At 45.2% G+C, this 26697-nt stretch overlaps 1 protein-coding gene across 1 annotated transcript in view; it reads right to left on the bottom strand.

Moving 5' to 3' along the window:
* Positions 1–26697, bottom strand: part of LOC125939928 (uncharacterized) — a 233164-nt gene that overhangs the window by 55265 nt on the left and 151202 nt on the right. The window contains exon 3 of the mRNA XM_049655468.1: positions 17667–17769. Coding sequence (XP_049511425.1) covers positions 17667–17769 — 103 coding nt within the window. The remainder of the gene's footprint in view (positions 1–17666; positions 17770–26697) is intronic.

Here is a 26697-nt window from a genome sequence, read left to right as displayed (position 1 = left end):
ACAAGTCGTGTTTTGTTTCACAGTAGTGCTTTTCTTTCGAGGCACGTTTGGTAAGTTGCATTCATTATTATTCATTTTTCTGAAGGTATTTTGGAACAACTTGTCTCGCACGTGTGTTTAGGACATGGCAGCATTTGAGTTTCATTTAGTACGTTGAAGTACTTATATATAACCGCGGATCTTGTAGTCTTGAACGCGTAATTTGCGCTAGTCTTTTTTTTAAGCGCGAGTCGCATAGAAGAGTTTTGACCACAAAATGAGAGCGACTCCGATAGTACATCCGTGAAGTCAACCAGGCTATCGGTGGCACTATTACGTGCGTTAATTACGGATGTAGAGGACGAACATAGAGGAGTCATCCTGCAGTTAAGTTGGAGGATTATGGTGTTGTACGCATAGAAGTGTAGTTCGAATAATTTTCTTTTTGCCCGAAAATGCCACTCGTGCCAGTGAATATTAGGTTGTAATATTCTGAAAGTGGGGGGCAGCGTCAAGGAGCGGCATAGTTTCGAGTCACCGACACGCCGATTAACGGGCGCCAAAACGTCGTGGTCTCAAGGTGCGGCATGTAGTTCCGAGACAGTGACACGCCGATTTACAGGGGCGGTATCATATGCATTCATTAGTATTAATTTCTCTGAGGATAATTTGCAACTACCTTTTTAGGAACGCGTTGCGCTGCTGAGCACGAGATCGCGGGATCGAATCCCGGCCGCGGCGGCCGCATTTCGATGGAGGCCCGTGTGCTTGCGTTGTAGTGCAAGTTAAAGAACCCCAGGTGGTCAAAATTAATCCACTAATCCCGTAAAACACCAGAAAAAAGAAGAGAAAGCAGAGTTTTAGGAACGTTCTGTTAGGCAGAGGGCAGTATTGGTGTCTTCTGATCATGGTAGAGGCAGATAAATTTTCGAGTTAATTTGATGTTTGCTTTCAGGAATACGTGACAGCTGAACGCTCGAGAAAGGATAGCTTCAGTTATAGTTCGCGTGAGCTTCCATTAAACATCCGTTAAACAAAGACTTTCGGATTTCGCGAGTTCTGAAAAAAAATAACGCTGTATTAGGTTAGATACTGGTTATTCTGCAGTCTACTTAGAAACGGACTGCGTGGATCACATTTAGTAATGGTATACTCTACAGATTTCTCTTTGACGTATTATGTAAGGGTATGTCTAAGGCTGTGTGTGTCTCGCACGTGTATTTAGAAGACGGCTGCATTTGAGTTTCATTTAGTGCGTGGAAGTACTTATAAATAAGCGCGAATCTTCTTGTGTTTAACGCGTTATTTGCGCGTTCTTGTTTTTGTTTGCTTACGGCGTGAATCGCACGCTCGAATCTTCTTGTGTTTAACGCGTTATTTGCGCGTTCTTGTTTTTGTTTGCTTACGGCGTGAATCGCACGCAAGAGTGTTCATCGCAAAGTGAGAGCGTGTCTGATAGCACATCCGTGAAAACAGCGAGGCTCTCAGTGGCACTGTTACGTGTGTTAATAACGAATGCAGAGTGCGAACATACGACGTATCAATTAACACAGATTTAGGGTCATTCTGCAGTTAAGTTGGAGGATTTTGGTGTTGTTTGCATAGACGTGTAGTGTTCTGTTTGATTAATTTTTGTTATATAGTAATCTGAAGGTCGGAAGTCCGAAACCTTCTCCAGTCCACTACATTTTCAGGCATGGAGTGGCGCCTGACACCGCCAAACAAAAACAAAAAAACAAAAAAACACCGAGAGCTTGTGGGGCTATACTAGTCAAGGTGCAGCCAAATTAGGAAGGCCCACTAAGCTTCAATAAAGTCACTCCCTCACCAGAACAGTAATTGGCCTCCCTGGTGCAGTATTCGGCCGCTACCTCCCTAATAACAATTTACCCATGGCCCTCCGTCCCCAGCGGCTGCGGAGCACCTTACCAAGGCAAGGCGGCGGTCAGACCTGCTACGCGGCAGAGGGTGCTAAGAATCTAGGTCCGGACAGACCACCAATAGAAACTGTACCTGGCAACGTTCAACACGCGCACCCTCTCGAGTGAGGCTAGCTTAGCAGGGCTATTTGAAAAATTATCAGGCATTGCCTGGGATATTATTGGCATTATTGATGTGAGAAGAACTGTTGAAGCTTATACAGTGCTGACTTACGCCACGTCCTCTGGTACAGAGGTCTTCCCCATAGGAGAGAATTGGGAGTAGGATTTCCAGTCCATAAGGACATAGCGGGCAACATTGATGAATTCTACAGCTATAAAAAGAGGGCTGCAGTCGTCGTAATAAAGCTGAATAAGAGGTATAGAATGAAGATTGCACAAGCCTACGCCTGTTGGATGGTTCCTTACGGGCGTAAAGCCACAAATGCTTTAAACTAGTTTTTCGCAGCACATTGAAAGAGGCAGTGTTCCGGAGTCATGCTTTGCGGCCTGGTATCTGCGTTTCAGTCCCACGTGACTTATCGGGCTAGGCGAAGGGTAACTCCAATCACACCGGCGGCTTCGGCCATCGCAAGTATTGAGTAAAAATGTCTCAATGAAGCTAAAATTCCGAACAAATTCTACATGCAACAAAAGAAATTTAAGCATCAGAATTTGGATATGTTCGTGCGATTATCAGTGTGCGAAAAATCTTTCGGGGACTGTAAATATGTTCATTGCTGAACGATAGTGGTAGTGCTATTTTGCAAAGCAGTGCGAGCTCAGTTGAGGTGCCAGTGAGCAGCCATTAGCATGCGTTATTAAAACATGCACAAAGTAAAAACGAGAAAAAAACGAGCAAGGGCCTTACACGAGAGATTACGCTTTTTCTTGTCAGTTGCTCGGTGTTGTGTCAAGGTGTAATACGTATACCCCAGCGATTGGAACTATTTGCTTTGAAATTCCACAGTAATTTATAATCGTTTCAAGAAACTTCGCTTGCAAATGTATTTTCATTGCGCGTGTACATTTAAGACGTGTTATCCTGCAAGTGCTGGGGCCGTATTCTGAAACGTTAGCCTAGGCGAAATCAGCGTGCGCGCTGATGGGCTGGTTGAGCAAAATTGAATGACGTCGGGCTCAACCACCCAATCAGCTCAACCAATTTTGCTAAAACAGCCAATCGGCGCACGCCTGAAAGCGAAAAAATAAATTTCGCCTAGGCGAACGTTTCAGAATACGGCCCCTGTTCAGCTTTACATTATTGTGCAAGGTTTTTTTTTTAATCTGTTCTTATCAGTTTCAACACATATCTAACAGCAATGACCTGTCTTACAGCAATGTAGCAATGTATTTCTGTATAGAAGAATTTCTTGAGATATGATGTTACCCAATTCGTTACTGAGCCTTGCATCATATACAACACATATTTTACATTATTTTGAATTTGATTCTGTTGGTAATGCACAGTTGCAGAAATACAAAAAGCTGGATCTCGCCTATATAACGTTACATGTAGGCAGCAGAAATGTTGGATTAAGGCCGCAGAAAGGGTGGATTATATATGCTCATAGAATACCACAGAGACGCAGATAATACAACAGGCTGGCAGATACCCATTTACTCTCTTAATAAATATTTCAAAGATAAAACATGGATGGCCGTGCAGGTGAATGCTTACAATACCATTCAGCCCACTATTCTGAGAACATAGCATGCAGAGGGGGCGGGGTCACTACCTCTTACTCTTGTTAAGCAGTTCAGCAAAGGTCGTGCACAAATGCATTAGCGGGAATTGTAACATGCCGACAAGCCCACCAAGTACAGTCTCCGATAAACAAGTAGATTGTGATGCAGCTATTTCGCTGTATACTTTTTTTGCTGTACTGTAGACAGTTCGTACTGTAGTTTAAATGACTAGATTTTTTCACATTAGTTAACTTTTGGTATATCCACAGCAAACCACGATTTCCTTTTCTTTCGTTAGAACTCTTTCCTTCTAATCAAAAAATATTCTAACAAGACTACATTTTTTAAATAAGTGTAGCTAACCTTTTTATGAATTACTGACGATTGCTTACTGATGAGGTCATGTTTCGCGCCACCTAACACTCCACAGCAAGTATTAGGATTGAGTATATAAAACGTCGTGCAATATGTCGGCCGTCCGACAAAACACCATGACACAAGGGCCGGGATCTCAACCACGCTCGCACTGTACCGCTGCTGTCACGCCACCACACCCTACCCAAGCCGCTAAGTGAGGTGACTCAAAACAACGGAGCACATAAGAAAGTACGCGGAAGAGCAGTCCTTCTACCCACTCTATGCCGTCTAAGCACAATCGCCATAAAAAACTGCACATCCGCTATTTCACACGGGGTGACTACACACAGAAGAAGGGCCTCGATGTTTGCAAGCTCACAACAAATGTCAAAGGAACCGACCTTTCCGAGAATGTCGACCTGCACGTTGTAGAGTGGCCCCACAAATGTCCTGTGGAGATACATTCCATCAAGACCAAACGCACTGGACAGCCAGAAACAAATTCCGGTCATTGCAACTCGGCTCACTTGCTGATAATATGGTCCCACTATAACAGACGCCTCTCGAGCTGGCGCTTGCGCATCACTTTTTCGGGTTTTTCAAAGTTGCGCCTACCAAGACTTCCCTTACAGCACAATAATTTGCCACCAATCCACCATTACCATGCAACTTGTACCCAGAGTTTCTCCCAGCAAGACAGACATCTCTAGCAAAAGCACTTTAACGGCCTTATGGGTACCAGCAAGACACACTGATGTCGCCAGTCAGCCGTCTCTAAGCATGCCCACACTATCAGTGTTGTAAAAAAGCTCGAAGAAACCTCCCCTGCCCTCTCCACTAAAGCATCAATCGCTCTCGCCATCACTTCTACTCCCACAGTAATGACCACCAGCCTCGCGGACTCCAAATTGGTCTGCCGCCACTACGCAAGTGGCATAATATATTCTAAAGGCCCCACATCATGCAAATCACGACAAGGTTGCTCCCACAGTACCACCATGATCTCAATCCTCCGACTTCCTCTCCACGGAAACAAGCAACCTCCTACTGTCTCTGAAGCATACGCGGCGCGGACCCCGCGCAGGGAGAATGATGAAGCGGCCGGCATGCATCCAGTAATTCCGCAATACAATTATCAATCCATTTTGCTTCGCAGGCCTAACTTATCCACCCCCTTACACACTGCTACACTACACTGCTGTACGTTGTCGAAAGTTCCGTCAGGAACCCTGCAAAATAAATATTCAAATCTTGCATTAGAAACGCTGAGCACGTCTCTAATGCAAGTCGTGAGTGCAACATGAAAGAGCAGACAAGGTTCTTCAGAGCAGAGAAATCCTACAAGTGTTTCGTGATCGTTTCTGTGAACTTTGTGTGATGACACAAAGTTCAGCACGTTTCTAATGCAATTCCTGAGTGCAACATGCAAGAGAACATGGTGACCAATTTCTTATGGTGTCACATGCCGGCAAATGATAGGTTGTTCTTTAGAGCAGACAAATTCTACAAGTGTTGCGTGATTGTTTCTGTGAATTTTGTGAATTGTGTGCCGTTCCGCAACGTAACGCTCACGTTGAATTGGCCTAAATGACCAAAGATGACACCAAATTTCCTGATTTGGGAACTGGCGACTAATTGGTGCTTTAACTGTTGGTGGTCTTCACCACGTCCTGGCATGCACAGATATCTCCTCTTGCTTGGGATGACTGCCTGAAAGATTGTAAGCGCATCGAAGTATCAATGCAGCAAAGCTTTTCAGGTACGTCGACTGTCCGCTGGTGTCTGCGCCATCACCGCCCACACTTCGGCACGTCGTCAAGCGGCCCACAATTATCGTGCAGAAATTTTTCCTGTCACGACAGTGCAAGCTGCACAGCCAGACACACACATCTGACCCTAATTGTTTTGCTTTGTCCCCACTAACCCAAGCACCCGGAAGTAGAAGTCAACAGGAAAACAAGACGTTATAGCGCACAGGCGAACATGTTGGTTAACAAATGCGATTGCTATGCCTGGAAATAAAAATGAAGTGTGATCAAAAGTTCTGCAGGCACAAAGACATGCCTTTCATCCGAACCTTCATTTGGAAGCAGAGCAGTAAGGAGAACAACCCTTCGGGAACGTTTTAAGGCGGACTCGTGCGAGCGACGCCTGCGCTGCTTCCCAGCTTTTCTCACGTTGTATATTTTGCCATGACAGCCAGCTACATAGTCTCAGTGGTCTGCAGTGCTGAAGTTCTAAAATATAAATGTCCTACAACCACTACTTTGACTTCCAGATATTTATCCTGGATATTTTTATCCAGGCATTGATGTGCAGTAATAATGTGCATACTGTGTAAATTAAAGCCCTTACACGGGAATGGAGTATTTGTGTTGAATATCCCTGGCTGTGCATAATTCCCGTGATTCATCTGTACAAAAGAGTTTACACTGCCATATTGATACGGCACAGCCGTGCTGGTGTGGTTCCACTGAAGAGGAGATAGACGTGTTTCCTCTTGATATAGCGTCACCATCTTGGCCTCCGTTGGCGTCCATGTAAATAAATTCTAAATAGCCTTGAGCATCAGCTACACGTAACAATATTTTTAATTTATAGGTTCCCGCATGGTTATAACGGCTGAGCACCGGCACAGCGGCACCTTCGTGTATACAGGCACCTTACGTGTCATTTATAGTCTTAATAATATCTTAACAGTCATAATTGGAAATACCTAATTCCCTCCATAGTACAGCTTCGCTGGTCTTCCATCTCCACCCCATTGGAAGGGCTGACAGTTTTTTTTTTTTAATTTGCAAACGAAACTGTAAATCATTTTAAACAACCTAAAAGCGAAGTTATCCACACGCCTACCGGTACTGAAGCCATACGGAAGTACAAGCAAGCCAGCAATGCCACCTACTGGTGCTCCTCTATTGGCAGCCCATTAACGGCGCATTCCGGTAGTCCCATGGTGCTGCCCCACAACGCTGTCATGGTAACGGCCAACTTGTATCATTGACCCCCACGTCAAGGTGCACTGTGAAGTGCGCTCCACGACTAAGAGGACTAAATTCTACTCAACCTATTTATTCGATTCAAACACGTGAAGAAAATCAGCTTGACTTCATTGTAGTTTGCCCGTATATTTCTTTAGTACTTCACAAGCTTTCCCGACGTTCGTATAGTCCCAAAGAGAAAGATTTTATTCGTGTTCTCGTACAGCGGACTTACATTAAAGTTCACTGTAACAGTATGTACCTAACCTAACCGGTTCATACAAAACGGTTCACTTCCGTTTCGACATGCAAATAATAATGTTTCAAATTAGTTTGTATCTATTGTGTTCGTTTTCTTAACCTAGGAATAATTACAGAACAACAACTTTATGTTGTATTGAACTCGAGAGTGCACCTGAGCTGCATTTAACGGCGCAAGAAGATATGCATGTGGTGCAAATTTACAAGAAAATATAGCGGACGTTCATGGTACACAAAAGAATCACTGAATCACTGTTATTATGTCGCATCTACGTAGTGTTGATATACTTGTATTCAAAAGCAATTGACCAGCAAGGAAGTGCTTCATATCAGCGATAATATAATATAAATAAATAATCGAGTATCATAGATAATATTTAATGATATAGCAGACGAAGTTAAAAACAAATGATGCGTCTGCAATGGGAAAATACAAATTCATGTTGCCGGCTACTCCATAGGGCAAATTGAAAATTTCAATTTCTCTTCTTCATTATTGTCAAATATATGGTCAAAAATAATGATTAAACTCCAACTACAGAATAGATTTCCTGATTGAGCAGTATTTGAATTCCTACGTTATACATAATTTATTATTTTGCGTCATGAATAAAGCCTGCGAACTATAAAAAGCTGTGATGTGAAGCGCACATGTGCGCCATGATCATTGTGCTCTCAGTTGTTCTGCGTATGAAGAGAAGTTGTGAGCTATTCACTGCTACCAAGCAACTGACACGTGACAACGTTTTCACCTCTTCACTCTGTTTATCGCTCGCGAACGGCCATGTCTGTTGCTTCTGGTAACAGAATTGAGACCAACTACTGACGTCAACTTCGAAGTGAATACCAGCGTCACTGCACAACTTTCTCAGCGTCTGCGCGCTGGGTTAAATGTGGAATTCGTTAATGAGTCGCGTATTTGAGAGCATTGCAATCCTCGAAAGCAATAGCGTGTACGCACGCATTTATTTAGTACTTCACAAGCTTTCCTGACGCTCGTATAGTCCCAAAAAGCAAGACTTAATTTGTGTTCTCGTATAAGTACACTTATATTGTAACAGTGTGTACAGAAAAGAGCCATTTGGCAAATTTCGAATGCTCAGGAATGTATCACTAACACCCCGACACGACACGTTGAAAACGCTACGGTGCGGCGACTTCTCCATAAGGCATGTTTCAGCCACAAATGCCGGCACTTCATGGATAAACAGCTTTAACGCAGCTGGCCAATCTGCACCAACACCTAATTTTTTTTCTTTCGGATTTACTCTGAAATTGTAACATCATAGTTCCGTTCTTTGGTTCAAAAGCCGGCACTTAACTCACCCAAAAACCACAGCGATGACTGCTTCATGGGGTCAACAAGCAGGAGGGCCTCCACGAACGTCGCATGGCAGGCTCAAGCTGAAAATCAAAACCCTAACATGTAAGACCCATCGAGGCAGTCAGTGAATCCTAAAGTTTGAAGATGCTGGGTTCATAAAAACTTTCGAGGAGCAAGTTGGCATACATACGTTACGGCTAAAGAAGCGTATAGCCGAGCATGCGAGGCATCAAAAAAAACGTAAATAAAGCTTTCGAGTTAGCATGCAGAACCGAGGAGGCAGAGCCAGCCGGCATTAAAAAATGTATAGGTGTTTGCCAATCATGCCGTTTTATACTGTATACAAACCGTGAAGTGCCTCCAGATGCCGTGCAATTTTTAATACAATGTTTTTGTTTATTCTATTGGCTTATTATTACAAATATTTCCGCACTTGATTAAGTTTTAGTGCGCAACACAACAAAAGCTAGTGCCAATCTCTCGGCGACACATAGAAAAGTGATAGCACCTGGCTAACACGCGCAGCGTTTACCAATCCTACTTATCAGAAAAAAATTGCCTACACCACAAACATTACTTTAGCTCTTGTAATCCATCGAGTACTAATATCTTTCAGAGTAGAGCGTCGAATGCTACAGTCAATTAGCGATGCACATTGTACATGTGCCACCAATATTGCCCAAGTTAGTTTCCTGCCTTTTTTTCGATTCGCCCAAATAGTCGCGTAAAATTGCGAGCTCATTTATCTAGATTGTTACAGAAAATAAAAGGGCGTATTTTTGGCATCAAAGAAAAACATCCCCCAGGCGAAAGATGCTAAAAACTCGGCGCTAATGCAATGCTAAATAAACTCGGCGGTTAATGCAGTTCCACTCAACGCGAAAGCTGGGAAGTGCGGAGCAGTGATTCGCCGGTGTTTGCCTTGTGTTTATCTTCTTTTATCCCAGTTTATCTTGTGCTTAGCTTTTCTTTTCGCAATGCTGGGATGAGCTTGATCAGCCCTGCGTCGGCGCTGTCTTTCACGTGCAAGCACCCGCTGTCGCTGCAAGCGTGCTTGCTGTTCGGGGTCTACGGCGGGAAAGAGCGTCCCGGAGCGCGGACCCTCTCTTGCGGTGCGCCGGTATTAGCCGGGCGGGTTAGAAGAGATTTAAACAAATTTGTGTTAATTCGTTTATTTCATGAGTATTGGCATGTTTTGGCCCCGTTTTGCGCGTGACCACATGACACATTAGACGCCGACAGCCCGGCCCCTAATAAAGTGCTCCGCACTTAAAACGCAGTTGCTAATTTCGCTAGATGCGAGGCAGAGCGGCGGCAGTGGATACGAATGACAAGTATGAAACCTCTGCCAAATTATTGCAGCATAACTATCAAGCACGGAAGTAGTACTGGCAGAGAGTTATGCTTATGGCGTTCACTCTGCAGCGTGTCCTTGCCAGTCTTCACCGGGGATGTGGCCGGGTGCAAATACATCCTTGCATGAGCCACAATAGATTTTGTAAATGCATGCTCATAACACTGCGTGGTGTCAAGTTCCGGCGCTTCTCAGTGAGAAGCGCGTTCACGATGCATTCTGTTACGCCCATGGTGATAACACACACTATGCTCTTATGAAACGAATCAGGCTTGCGCATGGATCCCTCCCTGCCCAAAGATCCTGATGGACAAACGTTTGCATCATGCACATGTAATCTTCAAGCCCTGGACTCTTTAAGGTTGTATCTTCTTTCTGAGGATTTACGTGCCGAAACCAGTTCTCATTATGAGGCACGCCGCGGAGGATAGCTCCGGATAATTTTGACCACCTGGGGTTCTTTAACGTGTACTACAACGCAAGCACACGGGCGTTTATGCATATCGCCCCCATCGAAATGCGGCCGCCGCAACCGGGATTCGATCCCGCAACTTCGTGCTCAGCAGCACCACGCCTTAGCACTGAGCCACCGTGGCTGGTCCACTCTTATGGTGCACGATGCAACCTCGCTACATCGATATCGAAGGAGGAGCCCCACAGTCGAAGTGTTAAATGCAGCAGAGCCACAGAAAACAGATACCACTCTGCATGTCCACACCATGCAGCATCTGTCAAACAAGGCAAATTTTACCCCACCGAGAAGCCAACAGTGTGCAACGTATTTTCGATTAGCATTGCCATAGGTCAATTTCACTGTCATGCGAACATTTTGCAGTATACACAAATGGGCACGTTCGTACCAGTAAGAACAGAGAAAGTAGTTCCTCACGGCGACGTGGCATGCGTCTCGAACGACAGGGTCCAGCTGCGGAAACCCAACCGCTTTCGAGGTCCTCTGAAACGTCAGGAGGCGGGCTCAAGCTGGAAAGAACCCGTGCAGGTTTCTTTAAACCTCACTAGCAACGTAGGGATGCACACCTCACAAACTGTACATTATTTTCGCAATGCAAGAATCAGCGCTCACGCATAGTAAATTCATTGCATTCATTTCAGGTATCATTACGCCATAGCACACATGCGTTCGAAAAATGCTTTCATTCTTGAAAGCATTTTGGTATTTGCGAAACCCGTTGTCATATCAACCTGCGACTGTATCATTTACAAGCCATCTTTCCTGCTTCACAATTGGGATATTTTACTAAAACACACCTCCAAGGAGTCGGCGGCACTTGTCATGAAATTTCATGAAATTGTTCCTTTCATGATTTCGTTTTTCCCGTCTTAGGTAGTTACTCATCTTTTTTTTTCTTGGCACCATCCACGAGATTGAATGAGCCTCTCACACTCAGCCGATTTCGTTCTCCGAAATCAATTTTACTTTCACCTTTCTCACTTCTAAATTTGTCCAGCCCATATCACCCTGCACCGCTTCATTTGTAGTCTTCCCGTGAGTGCGCAATGCGAGGTTCCCCACTGACCTTTGATTGCCATCAAGTCCTGATTGTACCCCTGGCTTCAAGCAAACAACCACATGTCCTAATTGAAGTCCTGGAACCATTTCACCTTTCCACATACCCCGGAGCACGGCATACCTATTGTAACCCCATATCGCTCTGCGTTTCATTATGGCCGCATGTATCTTCGCCTTTGCTGTTATTTTTTCTGCGTTTCCATGTAGCTATTGCCTTCGTTTTCTATGTACCAAGGTACGTGTATTATTTTATCCGAGGTATTTCCTGGCCCTGTACTGACACTGTCTGTTCACTGTTTTCAGTGAATACCATACAACCCCTATACAGCAGAATATGGCAGAGAATCTTCTATGATATGAGTGCATGGATGACGGTACAGAATGTACAAAAATTTAAAGCTGCGCTAGTTCGCGTGCATCCATTGTGGCTAAGCAAGCGTATGGCTAAACATGCAAGGCAAAAAAAGCAAATGAAGGTTTCGAGTTGGGACGCAGAACCGAGGAGGCAGTGCCCGCCTGCATTAAAAATATATATGTGTTTGCTAAGCGCACTGTATTGTACTGTATACAAATGTGAAGGCGCCTCCGGATGATGTGCAATTTTTAATGCACAGCCTTTTAAATCGCATTGGCTTTGCACGGCTTATTCTTTTAGGTAATGCTACGTTAGCATATGTTTATTTTTCTCTCTTCCCAAAATTTACCTTTAACAATACACCGCACCAGCCTACGCAACCTAAGTATTTTCCATAGACATTGAGCAGACTCCTCTGCCTGTTGAACCTCTCTTATTAAAGAAACACATACAAATTGTTCGTGCAGTATCACGAACAATTACGTTACTGTTACATTAGCACAGGTTTATTCTTCTATTTGTTCAATTATGATTTCAGGCCAACAATGTCCACTGTATCGAAATTTTTAAAAGCTGGGGGCCATGCCAATTTGTACGCTCGAGAAAGGGTTTGTCGGTGCGCTTCTGTCCTAGCATAGAGACACAGGCAGCTATTGCAAGCTTAGAATATAGATAGTTACTATCACATGACTTCTGTCACAACAAAAGGAAGAATCTGGAGTTGAAGAATTGCCACATCGCCCACGCAACTATTGCCATTGCCGAGAATATCCCCTCGCTAAGGAGGTGTGGTCCCCGTCTCTCCCGCACATTGCCGCGTGGCCCTAACCTGGTTCCGGTACAAATGCATTCTCATACATTTTACCCCACCGACAAGCCAACAGTGTGCAGCATATCTTCGATTAGCATTGCCATTGGTCAAGTTCATTGTCATGATAACATTTCGCAGTGTAGTCATTTTCTTTGCAGAATAGTCGAAATTTGACCGCAAGCTCAAAGGACCCTTTTTTCCATTTGTCAATTTTTGTAAAGGTTTCGGCACACATCCCATGATTCATAATATTCACTTTCTAATAGTTTAACACTATTACTATTTGTTTCGCCGAATAAATGAGTATCTTCTGTTCATAATTCGAATTTAGTGAATTTCTCACTTGAGCCATGCCTCGTTGCGTGCAACGGTCCACAGTAAGTGGTCAAATGCGGAAGTTCAGAACTACCTGTCGCCTAACTTACTAAGCAGGAATATAGTATACAGCAGAGTTGTCGACCCCGCCCGCACTGTACTACTACTGCTGTCCCACCACCGCACGTTTACCAAAGCCACCAAGTCCTGCATTATCTGCACGCTGTGGCCTCGATCGAAGGTAATGTCGCAACCTAACTAGTGAAACACGTAACTATCGGCACATGAAGGAATAATTCTGCTGCACAGATTATGCGGTCTAACCGCATGCCACGAAGAACTCGGGAATAGATCTGCTAAGTGATCGGCGAATACTCAATAGGTAGATTATTACAGTCTTGCAATGTGCCGCCGGCACGCTGCAGGAACATTTTGTGAGCTGCAGAAACAAAAAACACTGGAAAATTCACGCAGAAACTCCTCTGTGAGTTGTCTCAGTATGCGGAAGCATTGTGCCACTTGCTCATCTACACGCAGGCCAGTGTCAGTATCAGTGGTATGACACTTGATCCTATCCTTGGTCTATCTGCTAGCATTTTTTTAGACATCCACTGGCATGTCAAGTAGAGAAAGCAAATATGGTAGTGGTGGCCAAAAACAACGAAATTGGCACCAAGTTGCACCCTTCCAAAACTGGTGGACTGACCCGTGCTAGAAATATTGGTGGCCTTGACCGCACTTTTCCGCAAAAGTCATCGATTTTTTTTACCCAGGATGACTGCAAAAAGGGGCAACCTCTCAGACTGGAAGCTCGTCACAAATGCAAGTGCAACGAACCTCTCTAAATCGTCGACTGCGAGCGGTTGTCTGCGCCATCACCGCAGAGTGGATTTCCATGCACGTTGTAGAGCGGCCCACGAGGACACTGCGGAGATAAAACACACTGTCACACACAGTGAGGAAAACAGATCTTTTCATAATAATGTAGTCACACTATCTGACATGTCGTTGACCTGTCACCTGCATATTATCGAGAATTGCATGGAGCTGTAGCTATACAATTTCTGTCGTACTACATCCAGAATTCACATACAAAATTCACATCCACAAATTCACATTCGCATCCAACAAATTCGCATCCAACCAATTCGCATCCAACAAATTCGCATCCAACAAATTCGCATCCAACAAATTCGCATCCGAAACAAAAATACCTATGATATACGGGATATTTGTTGAAGCCATTCAAGATATTCGTTATTGCCAATATTGGTGAAAAACTTTAGAGTTACATCGTTACCTGTAAAGTTCTAGATCTTTATATTGAGATTTTGTTGCATAGTGCAACAGTACTTCTGTAGTCTATTTTGTTTAGTGCTAGTTTTGTGTTAATTTTATCCCAAACGAAGACCTCAAGGAGCTGTTCCTTGAGGTATGTTACAATTCTAATAAACCTATGAAATATATCTTGAAATTCTTAGTTCGCTCTTCAAAATGCCTCACTACTCCCTCACTGTTGTCCGGAATTGGCGCATGAGGCGCCGTATAAGAACAACCACGAAGAACACCAGAGCACGGATACAAAATGTCGTTTTCAAAAACGGGATTGATCGATGGTCTAAGCACTGGTCGCCTTTTTACAGCGTAAGCTGTTACGGGCTCATTCTAATAGCCATTTCGGTTGGCGTTTTTGTGGGCCGCGGCGTGGCCGCTATCGCCAGAAATGCGATAAAAAGTACCCAGTGTCCGCCGGGATCGTCCCCAGGCCTCCTGCGTGGGAGTCGGGGACTTTACCACTGAGCCACGCAAGCGCTTGCTATCAGCGTCAGAAAAAGGCAAATAAACGCGCCCTAAGCAAGCGCGTACGCGAAGACGACCCGAGCCTTCGCCAGTATGGTGGCGCCATCTAGTTATGGCGCCTGCAAAAGCCGCGTGCACAGGCGCAGACGACGAGATGCGATTCCGACGAGGCGCGCAATAAACGCGATTCCGATGTTAGATGTGCGCCACGTATTCTGGGTACCTCTTCGGTACACGTTATGGCGTCTCCTCGCGAGGCACGAACAGCTGCTGAAGAAGTGAATCGTAGAGCTACGTGCGCGGCTACAACCAAGCATCATCGGGCTCAGCAGACTGCTGTGCAGAGAAAATTACAAACCGCAGCTCGCTGTCGACACCGGGCGGACGGTTGAGATCGCTCTCGTCAAAACGAGGCGAAGAGAATTGGCCGCGAAGACCCTGTTGCGCGTGGTGCCGAAATTGCTAGTCTTAAACCGCTCCACCAGCTTATGCTGTGACTGTGCTGCGCAGGCCTGCGACTTTTAACGCGATAGCGTTAAGGTCCCCGTGTCGCAGAAAATCCGGCGTCGGTGTCGGCGTCGTCCGTGGCGGAAATAATCATCCGCAAAACCGGACCGCGCAGGCCCTCTGCTTGGCGCAAGGTGTTATGCAGGAGAAAATTTTGAACCACCCCTACTGCGCAGGCGCTTTATTGTGGTGCAAGGTTTTGGGGAAAAAATTTAACAGTGAAATGCGTTAGAAAAATGGTAAAATACAACTTAGATCAACATAGAGACATGGTGGCGCCGAACTGTTATTTGAATATGCGAGAAAATATTCTGTTACGAGGACACTCAAACACGAACCTCTTTGCCACCATTTCTACCATAAAAACACCGGCTCACTCGGGTCTTGCGAACATCTTAACCAGATGGCGTTGGCATCCCCGGCAAGTCAGAAATGCGTATTAGACAAGCACGCGCGTCGTGGAAATAGCAAACAATTAATAAAATAATAAAAAAGTTCCTAGTGCCTTCAAATTTTAAAAAACTGCCCGCCAATCCACCCTGTGAAGGTGCTTGGAAAGCGAAGCTTTTTACGCCACCCTCACGGTGACTGCGGCGCACTTGATATTTCACACACTACAACGTAACTTTAACCACGGCCTTTATTATTATTTACTTCACAACAATGTTCACTACTGCTTTATGATCGGTGTGATATACACTACTAGACTACCCCATAGTGGGGTAGTCTAGAAAATGAACCGAAGCAGTTACTAGGCTGGAAAGGTTTCGAATGAAGTCAACCCTCTTTCAAGCAGCTGCATAAGCTTTGCAACAGCTGCAATCTAATCTTATGGACCGCGCCGAGCCTGTTTCCGTTGTTTGCCCGCAGCCCTTATCATCCATCATGTTGTCTCATCACTTTGAAGCTTGTTTTTGTGGTTTTTCTTGCGAAAACGAGTGCTTAGTTGTACGCTGAATGCCTGAATTCAAGTAAGCTATACTGCTATACCTGCAATTGTTAGCGGTTCGTCGGGATCGTTTTTTGATTACAACGACAGACACGACAGAGCCCTTGGCTGGTAGAGGTATAAAGCTTCGCTTTAGTATAACACGACTTTATTGCCCCTGCAGAAACGTCTTCCCAGCAATGCATTTCTGTTTAAAAGTGACGCTGACTTTAAGGGGATTGGTGTTAGTTTCGTCTTTGTAGGCTGGCTTTCCAACGTTCTTTGTCCAGTGAATGAAACCTGCTTGCTGGGTGCGAACGATACGATGCGAACGGTTCGCGATAACGCTATCGCGTTCTACTCTTAAAGGTGAAGCTTAAACGTCCTCCAATTTTTTTTCTGCTAGAGCACATACTCTTACAAAAAGCAACGCACCTCTCTGCTTTTGTGAGCTGCCCGGAGGATTCCACGCTGGTTCCGTCCTTTTCGGCACGTTGTCAAGCGACCCCAAAATCTTTCTGTAGGAATAAAGTCAATCAAATCCCAAAACTTCACAATCAAAGTCTTCTACTTTTCAACGCATTACAACATCGATGACAGAAACTGACATAGAAACACGGGTATAGGCGTGCACTAGTTTGAATGCGCTAGGCCTTTACTTAAATGAAACCAAATGAAAAAATGCAATGCCTGTAGTTTTACACAGGCACTTTTGATGGTGAAGACTCGGAAACCTTGGAAGTTTGCCATCGTGGGCGTCGGCGTGAAGCTTCGCATATATTTAAGTATATGTATGATATATGCTTATCCATGCCGTATATTGGGGCATATTGGCACATTATTCAATCACTACAGTTACTGATCACACCAGGCCTTACGTTCTTGACTAAATTATTCCTCAAAATTTGAGAATAGCAGCCAACAAAGAAACTCGCGAAACATAGCATTACACAGCGGATACTTTTTGTCTCGAATCTTCTCGGACTAATAAACATTAAAAGTGCAAAACATTATCAGTGATAAAGGCTCAAGGTGATATAATTCTACGGGTGCGGCTCTTTATGGAAGAGCTAGCGGGGCTAGCATTTCAGTGTGCCAGAAGTTGTGCTGCAATCGCCTATGTCGTCATCGCGTTAGTAGGAGCCACGTATAGCCAGGAAAATGTCGGAGAAGTTCAAGGGACACCCTAAACCTTGTTATCGCAGTCGGTGCTCCGCCCTTCAGGCAAAACTGCCGATTTTTATCACAAAAACAATTTATGGCAAGGTCGCACATAACTACCAACTTCTGACAGATCTATACGACTACTTTTATTGTTCTTGGAGCACACGCCAGTCTCAACTTCTGTAGTCAACAGCTACGTACACGAAATATTTCTAAAAAGGATGGCACTGCACTGAATGCAACCTATGAACATATCAGTGCAACCTTCAAGAATGAAAACTGTGGCAACCGCTCAACATTGCGTTCATTGCCATATAACCCAAAACTGTTGCCAGTAGTGACGATAACACTCATGCTCCGGAAGAACATGCAAGCTAGTAACTCCACCTACTATTGCAGGCCTGGCTCTCCTCTCGTGGCGAATTCCGGTAGTCCCATAGTGCTTTTCTACAGCGCTGTCATGGTGACGACCCACGTGTATCGTGGACCCCTTCCTGCCAGAAGAACCAGGTGACGGACAAAATGAGCAGCATTCACTTAAAGAAGCGAATGCGCAAGGTACAATGCAAAGTACGCTCCACGACAAAGAGCCCTAAAGTTGAATTCCCGTCGATTTCATTTGCTTGCAATGGTGACAGATCGGTGAACATTTAAGCTGGACGATTAAGCCGGTGATGCTTGGGTTTACAGAACCACATTAGCATATTTAGCTTAGGTAATTTTAGTGCCACCGTACTTTACCTTTGAAATTCAACCGAAAGGTGCCACCTAATTTAACTTTCATACAGGTTCAGAAAACGCGCTTACAGGAATTAAGCTTCACGTCATTTTAGTGTCGTATTTTACCTATCACACACACTCAATGTGCCATCAAACTGATCAGTTCATAGGAAACGGTTGAGTTCAGTTTCGACCCCCAACAATAATGTTTTCAAATTGGTTTAACCATATTATCTAATTACAGAACTTAAACTTTATGCTGTACTGAAGTTGAGAGTGCACCTGTGCTACAAAGGCGCAAGAAAATATACTTGTGCGTTTATTCGGGACGTAAATTTACAAGAAAATACAAATAAAAACGTGCGTTCGAGGTACAGATATGAAACAATACCTCATTCTATCAACTCTAGTTAGTGTAAATATAAGCAATCAAAACCAATAGACAAGCTAGGTATTGCGTCATTTCCGGCAATAAATAAGGGTTGTCTTTTTAAAGTTTGCCTAAGAAATGTTGGGTCTGCTATTGGAAAATACGAATTATGTTGGTTAGTCTTTAGAGCAAACATTTATACATCACTTTATGCACCATCTATCATCGCAAGACAGTTTTCATCCAATCACATTATCTTGTTTCACAATTGTCACTTTGTTTTACCTATTCAAGCCTCCATGGAGTTGGTGAAACTTGCTTAATCATTTCGTATGATTGCTACAGAGATAGCAAGTGTTGCTGCTTGCTGAAAGCAGAATTAAAGGTACGCGGCTCAGACAAACAGTTGAGTGCAGAACAGACTCAGAAAAACAGACAAGCAGTGCAGAATTAGAATTACCTTGACAGTAACGTAGGAACGAATTCCAAAAGACAGAGCAAGAATAAGAGCAAGATATCAGCAACAAGGAATCATTAAGCATATAGGTGTTTTTCAAAGGCTCAGTGCCGCAATGAAATGCTTATTATCAAACATCTTGGTCTAACTGTAGCCATTTCTCTCTTGTACCACGCATATGTACGGTACTACTAAATTTTATTCGGCCTAAGCTTCACGTGATGGCGAGTGCCAAATGCCTCAGTATTATGCCCCTTATGAACGATGTGGAGAAAGTGTCATGGTGGAAGACATTTCGCACCATACTCGGTTCATCTGATGCACATAAGTAATTACGAAGCATCCGCTTAATTACCCTTGCGATAGAGTAGTGCCGGTAGAGGGTAATGACATGTGGTCGAGCCCTCTGTACCACACGCCACTCGGGTCGTGGTTGCCGAAAAGCATCAACGTGGCACCGAATTGATTCCTTCGGGAATTATTGTCTGATTAGTGTTCGAGCTTTTTCGTGGCTTTAACTGCACTTTTTCGAAAGTGAAAAGAAGGGTGTAGCAAACGGCAAGCTCGCACACAAAAATCAAAGCAACGAACCTCTCCGCGAGAACGTTCCCTACCCCCCCCCCCCCCCCCGGTGCCTGCGTTACGAAACGACCCAGGTTTACGCACGGACCCCTTCTTTCCAGTCCGATGACTAAGTACTAAACACAAGGCATTCGAACACACCTCGCTACAGCGCTATCGAAGTGCCACTGCCTTCGGTCGCAGTGGCAAGAAGTGCAGCATTTTCTCAGGTAACAGATAGTACACTAAACGTCCCCACCATGCATCAAGTGTGAGACCAAGCACCTATGTAAACATAAATAGTGCTCACCAGCATGCAACGCAATGCGGCGACAAATCAGATTTATAAAACTATAAATCAAATTTATAATGGGTATTCACTTAAACCAGTCCTGTTGACTTTTGCCTCTTGCGGTAACGTTTGCAGCGCATTTTTCTTGCATTCGCGGCCTTGCGAGCCATTCACTGTATTGTTCATTTCGAAAAAAATTAATTAAGGTACGGGGTTTTACGTGCCAAAACCACGATCTGATTATGAGGTACGCCGTAGTGGGATACTGCGGAGATTTCGACCACCTGGGGTTCTTTAACGTGCACCTAATAAATCTAAGTACACGGGTGTTTTTCTCAGTTCGCCCCCATCGAAATGCGGCCGCCGTGGCCGGGATTCGATCCCGCGCCCTCGTGCTCAGCAGCCCAACACCATAGCCACTGAGCAACCACGGCGGGTGGTCGTTCATTTTGACCAAACTGCTTGTGAAGCGCGTTTCACGCTACTTCCACAACTGCGACCACTACAAGCGCCGCGTTCAAGATGCGCGTGTACTTGCATTCTGCTTATGTTCGCGACACAAAGCTCGCGTAAATTTGTCTGCAGAAATTTTACGCACGAAGAAAAGGATGCGCAGGAGCACGCAAACGTGCACTGCGGCAGCGTCAGCAAGACTTCAGCAAGGCCTAACTAACGTCGCGCGACGCAGGAGCCGGCGAAACTAGAGCAGGCGAGGGTCACTGAATGCATCAAGGAAACGTTGCTTCCTTTTCTAAAGTTACCATTGATCCTGACATTCTCACACAACTGGCAACAAATATGACGGCACTCTTGCGTCATGTTCAGTTATATTGCGAGGGTGTGATGAAGCCGTGGGAAAGCATGACCTATCTTTACAACAACTTTTCAGGTTTCCCGCTGCATCGAAGCCGGGAATATTCGGCTCAGGCTTTTACAGAAGCACCGTCATCAGTCTACAGTTTATATACTCAAAGAGCTTCAGTGCGCGATACTAAGATTTCTTTTCGTCAAATTACTGAATCATTACAGATGTCATTGGACAAACAAATGGCACGCCACATTGGCATACTTGTGTAAGTGTTAGTGCACAACACTAAAGAATCTGGTGCCAATCTCTGAGCGACACATATGAATGTGGCATCATCCTGGTTCGCACGCGCAGCGTTTACTAATCAGAGAAAGCTGCGTACACAACAAATATTACTTTACCGCTTGAAAAAGAAAGCCATCGAGTACTGATATATCTGTCAGAGCAGAGCGTCAGAATGCTACAGTCAATTAGCGTTGCATATCGTACATGGAAATTGTAATTAACTATAGTCAATAGCTATATATATATATATATATATATATATATATATATATATAGTAATTAGCGTTGCATATCGTACATGTAAAATGTACATGTAAATGTACATGTAATTGGCAAAAGAATAATATTTCACGATCGCCAGTTAGCCTCTATAGTCGGATACAACTTTAGAAGGCAGCGGCATTTGCCCCCCTCGAAGGCGGATGCATACGAGCCTCCACCAATGGGCGCGCACTGAAGACGCGTCATGAGCCGGACGGCCGGTGTCCCCGCCGAAGAACATGGCAGCGGGACTATTTCTTTAGTCGCGGTGGAAATCGGCTGCTGGGCTTTGGTCATCTGGGCGGGGCCTCTCCTGTCTTCATAAGTTGTACCCGACTATAGAGTCTGTAATGAAGTACGTTTATCTAGGTCAATTACTCACAGGGCACACTGATCATGAGAAAGAAGGTTACAGAAGAATGAAATTGGGTTGGAGTGCATACGGCAGGCATTGCCAAATATTGACTGGGAGCTTACACTATCGCTGAAAAGAAAAGTGCACAATCGCTGCATTGCACCGGGGGCACGGAGCAAGGAACCTTTAGGAGTGGAAACTCCGCCAGTTGCGGCGACCAGAAAATGTCACAAGACCGCGGAGCCACTATCATGCTGGCGGCACCTGGCGGCTGAGAAAGAAATTATTGCCGTCTTGGATGCCAGGGCTACCGCTCACGTGTGTTACTCCCGTTCGCGGCAGCGCACGTTGCTCCCGTTCGGCTGCGCGCCTCCACTGAGGGCACTCACGCGTTCCACCTGTGTCCCATCTTAGGCTAGCAAATTCCGAACAAGGGTACACTGCATGTATCAGCGCTGTAAGTATTACGGCCCTGGAACAGACACCGACAAGAACAGTTGCTTTTTCACTTAAAAGCCCACAAAAACAACGTTAAGGCGTGCACGCTGAAGCGAACGCCCGGCCCGTGTCGTCTGCTTTGAGCGAGAGACACGGGCACCGCCGAAGAGAACGCGCCTGAGCAGCAACACCGGGCTTCTGCTCTTTTTTTTTTTTCGCTGCTGCTTGCATGACGTGCCGCAAGGCGCCGCCACTGCATGCGCCCCCGTCAGCGCATACTATAGTGTGACGTTTTCTGGTCGCACGCGAGCGCCCGCGCTAACGGGAGTTTCTACTAAATAATCTTCCTCCGTGACCGGGGGTAACATATAGGGCAGAAACATGGAGAAACAGAGAAACATGCATTCACTGCACTCGATTCATTGCAGGTATTGCTGTACCTCGGCACACAGGCATTCCAAAATTTCGCGACCTTTGTGGTATTTGCGCATCACATTGCACCATCAATCGACGGTAGTCTCACTTCAAAGCCATCTTTTTTATGCTTCACCATTGTGGTATTTAACTCAACCAGACCTCCTAGGAGTCTGCGGCACTTCAAGGATTTCAAATTATTGGTACTGACAGAGGGATTGCTACTACTTGCTAACAACATTAACATATAAGGCTCAGGCAACCAGTCCATTTCCTTTGTGTTCTGACACATATCGTGTAAACCTCATTACACGATTGTAATCAAAGGTGCTCATTGGCAAGCGTTCGAGCAGATGCATTATGTGGAAGGGCACAATGTGGCAAAGCACGATGTTTGTAATTAACACAGTAACCCAGGTACTTTAGCAAAGGCGTAGGGCCATGGTGCTCCCCATATTGTCGTCAATCTTGTTAAATCCATTACTGCTACATTACATCTCTCTCACACCAAGCATTCACACTGCAACAGCAGGATAAATTGCCAAAATTACTCGACATGAGCTTTAGGTGATGGTGGACTGCAGATGCATGAAAAATATTCTCCTGATTTGTGCGCAGGAAGAGTTAAGACAGAAGACCTTTCACTGCAAACATGGACCTAGTGCTCTGGCAATTGAAAATTTATTTCGGCATAGGAGCCATCGTTTTCATAGGAAATATAGAGTATTCAAACCACGAAATAAAATAAAATAAAGACAACTAATACAAAGTTACAGATCTCATTGTTTATCAACACAAGAGAAGAAAATACCTTGTATTACCCACACAGTTAGGCCTTCATGGTTTGACGAGTATCTAGATAAGCATTCTTAACGTATTTTTCAAACACGACAGTACACTCACACTACTAACAGTGCAGCTTATGTGCTTTTAATTGTACATTGATGTTTTTCAGTCTGGTTATTGTGCACTTTGCAGCTTGGCAATGGAATACAATAAACAAAGCACTTTACAATGCTCATAAATGTACTTTCATGTTTTATAGCGCAAGAACTTTCCATGGACCACTTGAACACCTTTCATATCAACGGCGGAACAAATAGCCGCTGCCTAACATTATTCGGGACGAAAATGCCACTTGAACACTATATTACCCTGAAACACTTTGGTTAAGTAGGGTTCGCGCGAGGAAATGGTGTCTGGAAGTCGGCTTTGCAACATGCTGCCTATATGGCAATGCAATTAAATGACAAGTTCCGAGCTACAAACCACACTCGCACTGTAGCTGCTGTCACGGCACCGCACTCTACCCAAGCCACTAAGTGAGGTGAAGCAAGCAGCGGTGCATATAAGAAGGTACGTGGAAGAACGGTGCTTTTGCACACGGTGTGCCGTCTAATCACAATCGCACATCCGCCCTTTCAGAAGATTTCAGTCACCACAAGAAAACTGCCATTGGCATCGCAGTTTTCAAGCTCACCAAAGATGTCAAAGGAAGCAACCTATCCGAGAATGTCGACTGCCCACCGGAGTCGCCGTCATTACTGCGTACAACTCTCTGCACGTTGTAGAGCGGCCCCACAAAGGTCCTGTGGAGATAAAGTTCATCAAGATCAAACGCACTGGATAGCCAGAAACAAATGAACACTGCAACGAAACTCAGTTCACTTGCTCGTATTAAGCACTATAACTCAATTGCTCTCTATAACTGACATCCCAATAGCTCTCACTTGCACAATACTTATCCGATTTTCCAAATAATATCCGATTTTCCAAAGGTGCGTCTACCACGAGGCCTGTCCCACTACAGATGAACCTCGGTATAACAAAATATAGCATATACCGAATGCAGATTAACATAAGTTTTTATTGTAGACAACTGTAATGCTGGCTTGATGCACGTCTGCGACGCCACAGACACAGTGGTTGTGCAAACATAGATATAACAAACAGCAAAATGGCACATGTATGCTATTGTACCCCCATAGCGCTCTGTGTTTTATTATGACAGTATTTCTCTTTTTTGCTGTTATTGTTTTTCCTCTGTTTCAGCATGTCTAGTCTTCGTTAATCCACATATAGAGGTATTCTTTTAGTCGAGGAATTTCCTGGCCCTCTATTGACACTGTCTGTTGGATGCTTTTATTTAATACGATAAAACCTGATTTTTACCGCTTAATTTTAATCTAAGCTTGCGAACTACAACAGGTGTCATGCGAAACACACATCTGCACCGTGATAACGGTGCTTCGTGTCGTTCTGCATATTGACAGAACTTATATGAGTGGGACTCGCTTCTGCGTAGCCCCGCTCTAGACAAGCAAATCCTGGCTGTCAGGTGTGCCCGCGACCGGGCTGGTGGGCTAGACCTGCCGGTCCCGACGTGGGATTAGCCGGGTGCGCGACGAGTTCGCGTCCTCGCCGGACCTGTAATAAAAGTTATTTCACTCACTCACTCACAGAACTTATAATCTAGTCACTCCCGGCAAGAAATTAACACGGTGGCAACGTTTCTAGCTCTTCACCCTGCTTATCGCTCGCGAACGGTCTTGTCTCTTGCTTCTGGTAAGGGAATTGAGAACAACCAAACCACAGGCGCGAACTTCCAAACGAACGTTTGCGCCACTGTCCAACTTCCTAAGCGTCTGCGCGATCGGTTAAATATGACATTCGGTCATGCGTGACATATTTGAAATAGTTGCGATCGTGGCATGCGACAGCATGTTCGCATGGATTTATTCAGTACTTGACAAGCTTTCCTTACGTTCGTATAGTCTCAAAGAGCGAGCTTTTCATTGGGTTCAATATTGCACTTAAGGAAGGCAGGAAGAGAGCGGTGTAGATCAGAAAGCAAATTCGGATAGCCTATATTCTAATGGACAGTGAGAATAAATGTAGCTGGGGCAGACCATGTAATCCGTAGGATGGATAACCGATGGGATATTAGAGTTACAAAAAATCACAGCATATCCACGGGGTGAATGATGATGAGTGGGCGAAGCCCCGGAGGGAATCATCGGATCTCCCGCTTAAGGGGACGCTAGCACAAACGCGTTAGAAACGTGCAGTACTCTCTAGTAAGGGGGAGCGGCCACAGCGTCTTACGCAGCCATTTACACATGCCGGAACGTGCACTGCGTTTGCCGACGCCATCACATGACTGCTGAGAGAGTATACCCCCCGTATTCATAAACGCTCCTCGACTTGAACTTGACTTGCCACCGCCTTGGGCAGCGCGTTCGAAACGCGTTGAAGGTAAGGCGGAGAGGCCACAGCGTCTTACACCAGCTTCTTACACGTGCCGCAACGCGCTAGCACAACGCGTTAGAAACGCGCTAGAAACGCGGCCTTTCGTTAATGTTGGGTATTTATTGCCATCGTGGTGCGTGTGTCTATGTGCGCTTCGTGGCGTAGTGGTTAGCGCCGCGCGTTCGGAAGCGAGGGGTCCCTGGTTCGATTGCGCGCTACGTACACAACTTTCGGAATTTTTTTTTTCGTAAAATGCCGGAAGCGTTCTCTGGAAGCCGGAAGCTGGCTTCCGGAACCGGAAGCGGAACCGGAAGTGGAAGCGGAAGTGGAACCGGAAGCGGAAGTCGGCTTCCGGTTATACTATACGTATACATATATATGTATATATGGGTATACATACATATACGGACACACAACGCCATCTATTGAGCAATTCATAAAACTAGACGTGGCTACCTACTACGACGGGGACGAACGGGTGCCGCTATGAGGAGCTTCGCCCCTAAAACTAGACGTGGCTACCTACTACGACGGGGACGAACGGGTGCCGCTATAAGGAGCTTCGCCCCTAAAATGGGTACCAACAGAAGGCAAGCGCAGGCGAGGACGGCCGAAAACTACGTGGCGTGATGAAGTAAAAAAATTTGCAGGCGCAAGTTGCAAGCCGCTAGCGCATACTTGTAGATCACAACAGTGGACATAAAAATAGGCTGATGATGATAGTGCACTTGAATGTCTTTAAACCATAGCTAAAGTTAGCTGTTAACAGTATGTGCATATCTACCACACAAGAACCATTTGGCGTTCCGAATGCTCATGAATGTACTAACATCCCGATGCCACTAAAGCTATTGCAAAAAAAAATAAAGTAGCGCCAACTCTGCTCCTTCGCCTCTGCCTCCTCTCCTAGAAGCTGCAGCAGCACCCCTCTGGTGTCCACAAGGAAACTACGGATGCGTGAGCCCCGAGCACACTCGACTGGCGCGCTCTCGCTATCACGCGGGAGCTTAGTCTTCGGCGCCCACCATTCGGCGCCCACCGTATGCATGCAAACACACTCACGTTTGGCCCTGCTGGCTAGCGGGATGGGTTTTGACAGAACAAGCGTTTAGCTATCTAAATGTTGTATAAAGCACCTCCGTGACACGGTGTACCCCTAAAATATTGAACAAGTCCTAACCGCACCATCCGCATAAGCAAGTTTAGAGACCC

Source organism: Dermacentor silvarum, chromosome 9 (genome assembly GCF_013339745.2).
Source record: "Dermacentor silvarum isolate Dsil-2018 chromosome 9, BIME_Dsil_1.4, whole genome shotgun sequence".
Classification (NCBI taxonomy): Eukaryota; Metazoa; Arthropoda; class Arachnida; order Ixodida; family Ixodidae; genus Dermacentor; species Dermacentor silvarum.
The sequence above is the reverse complement of the archived record's forward strand: the minus strand, read 5'-3'. Positions and strand labels throughout refer to the sequence as shown.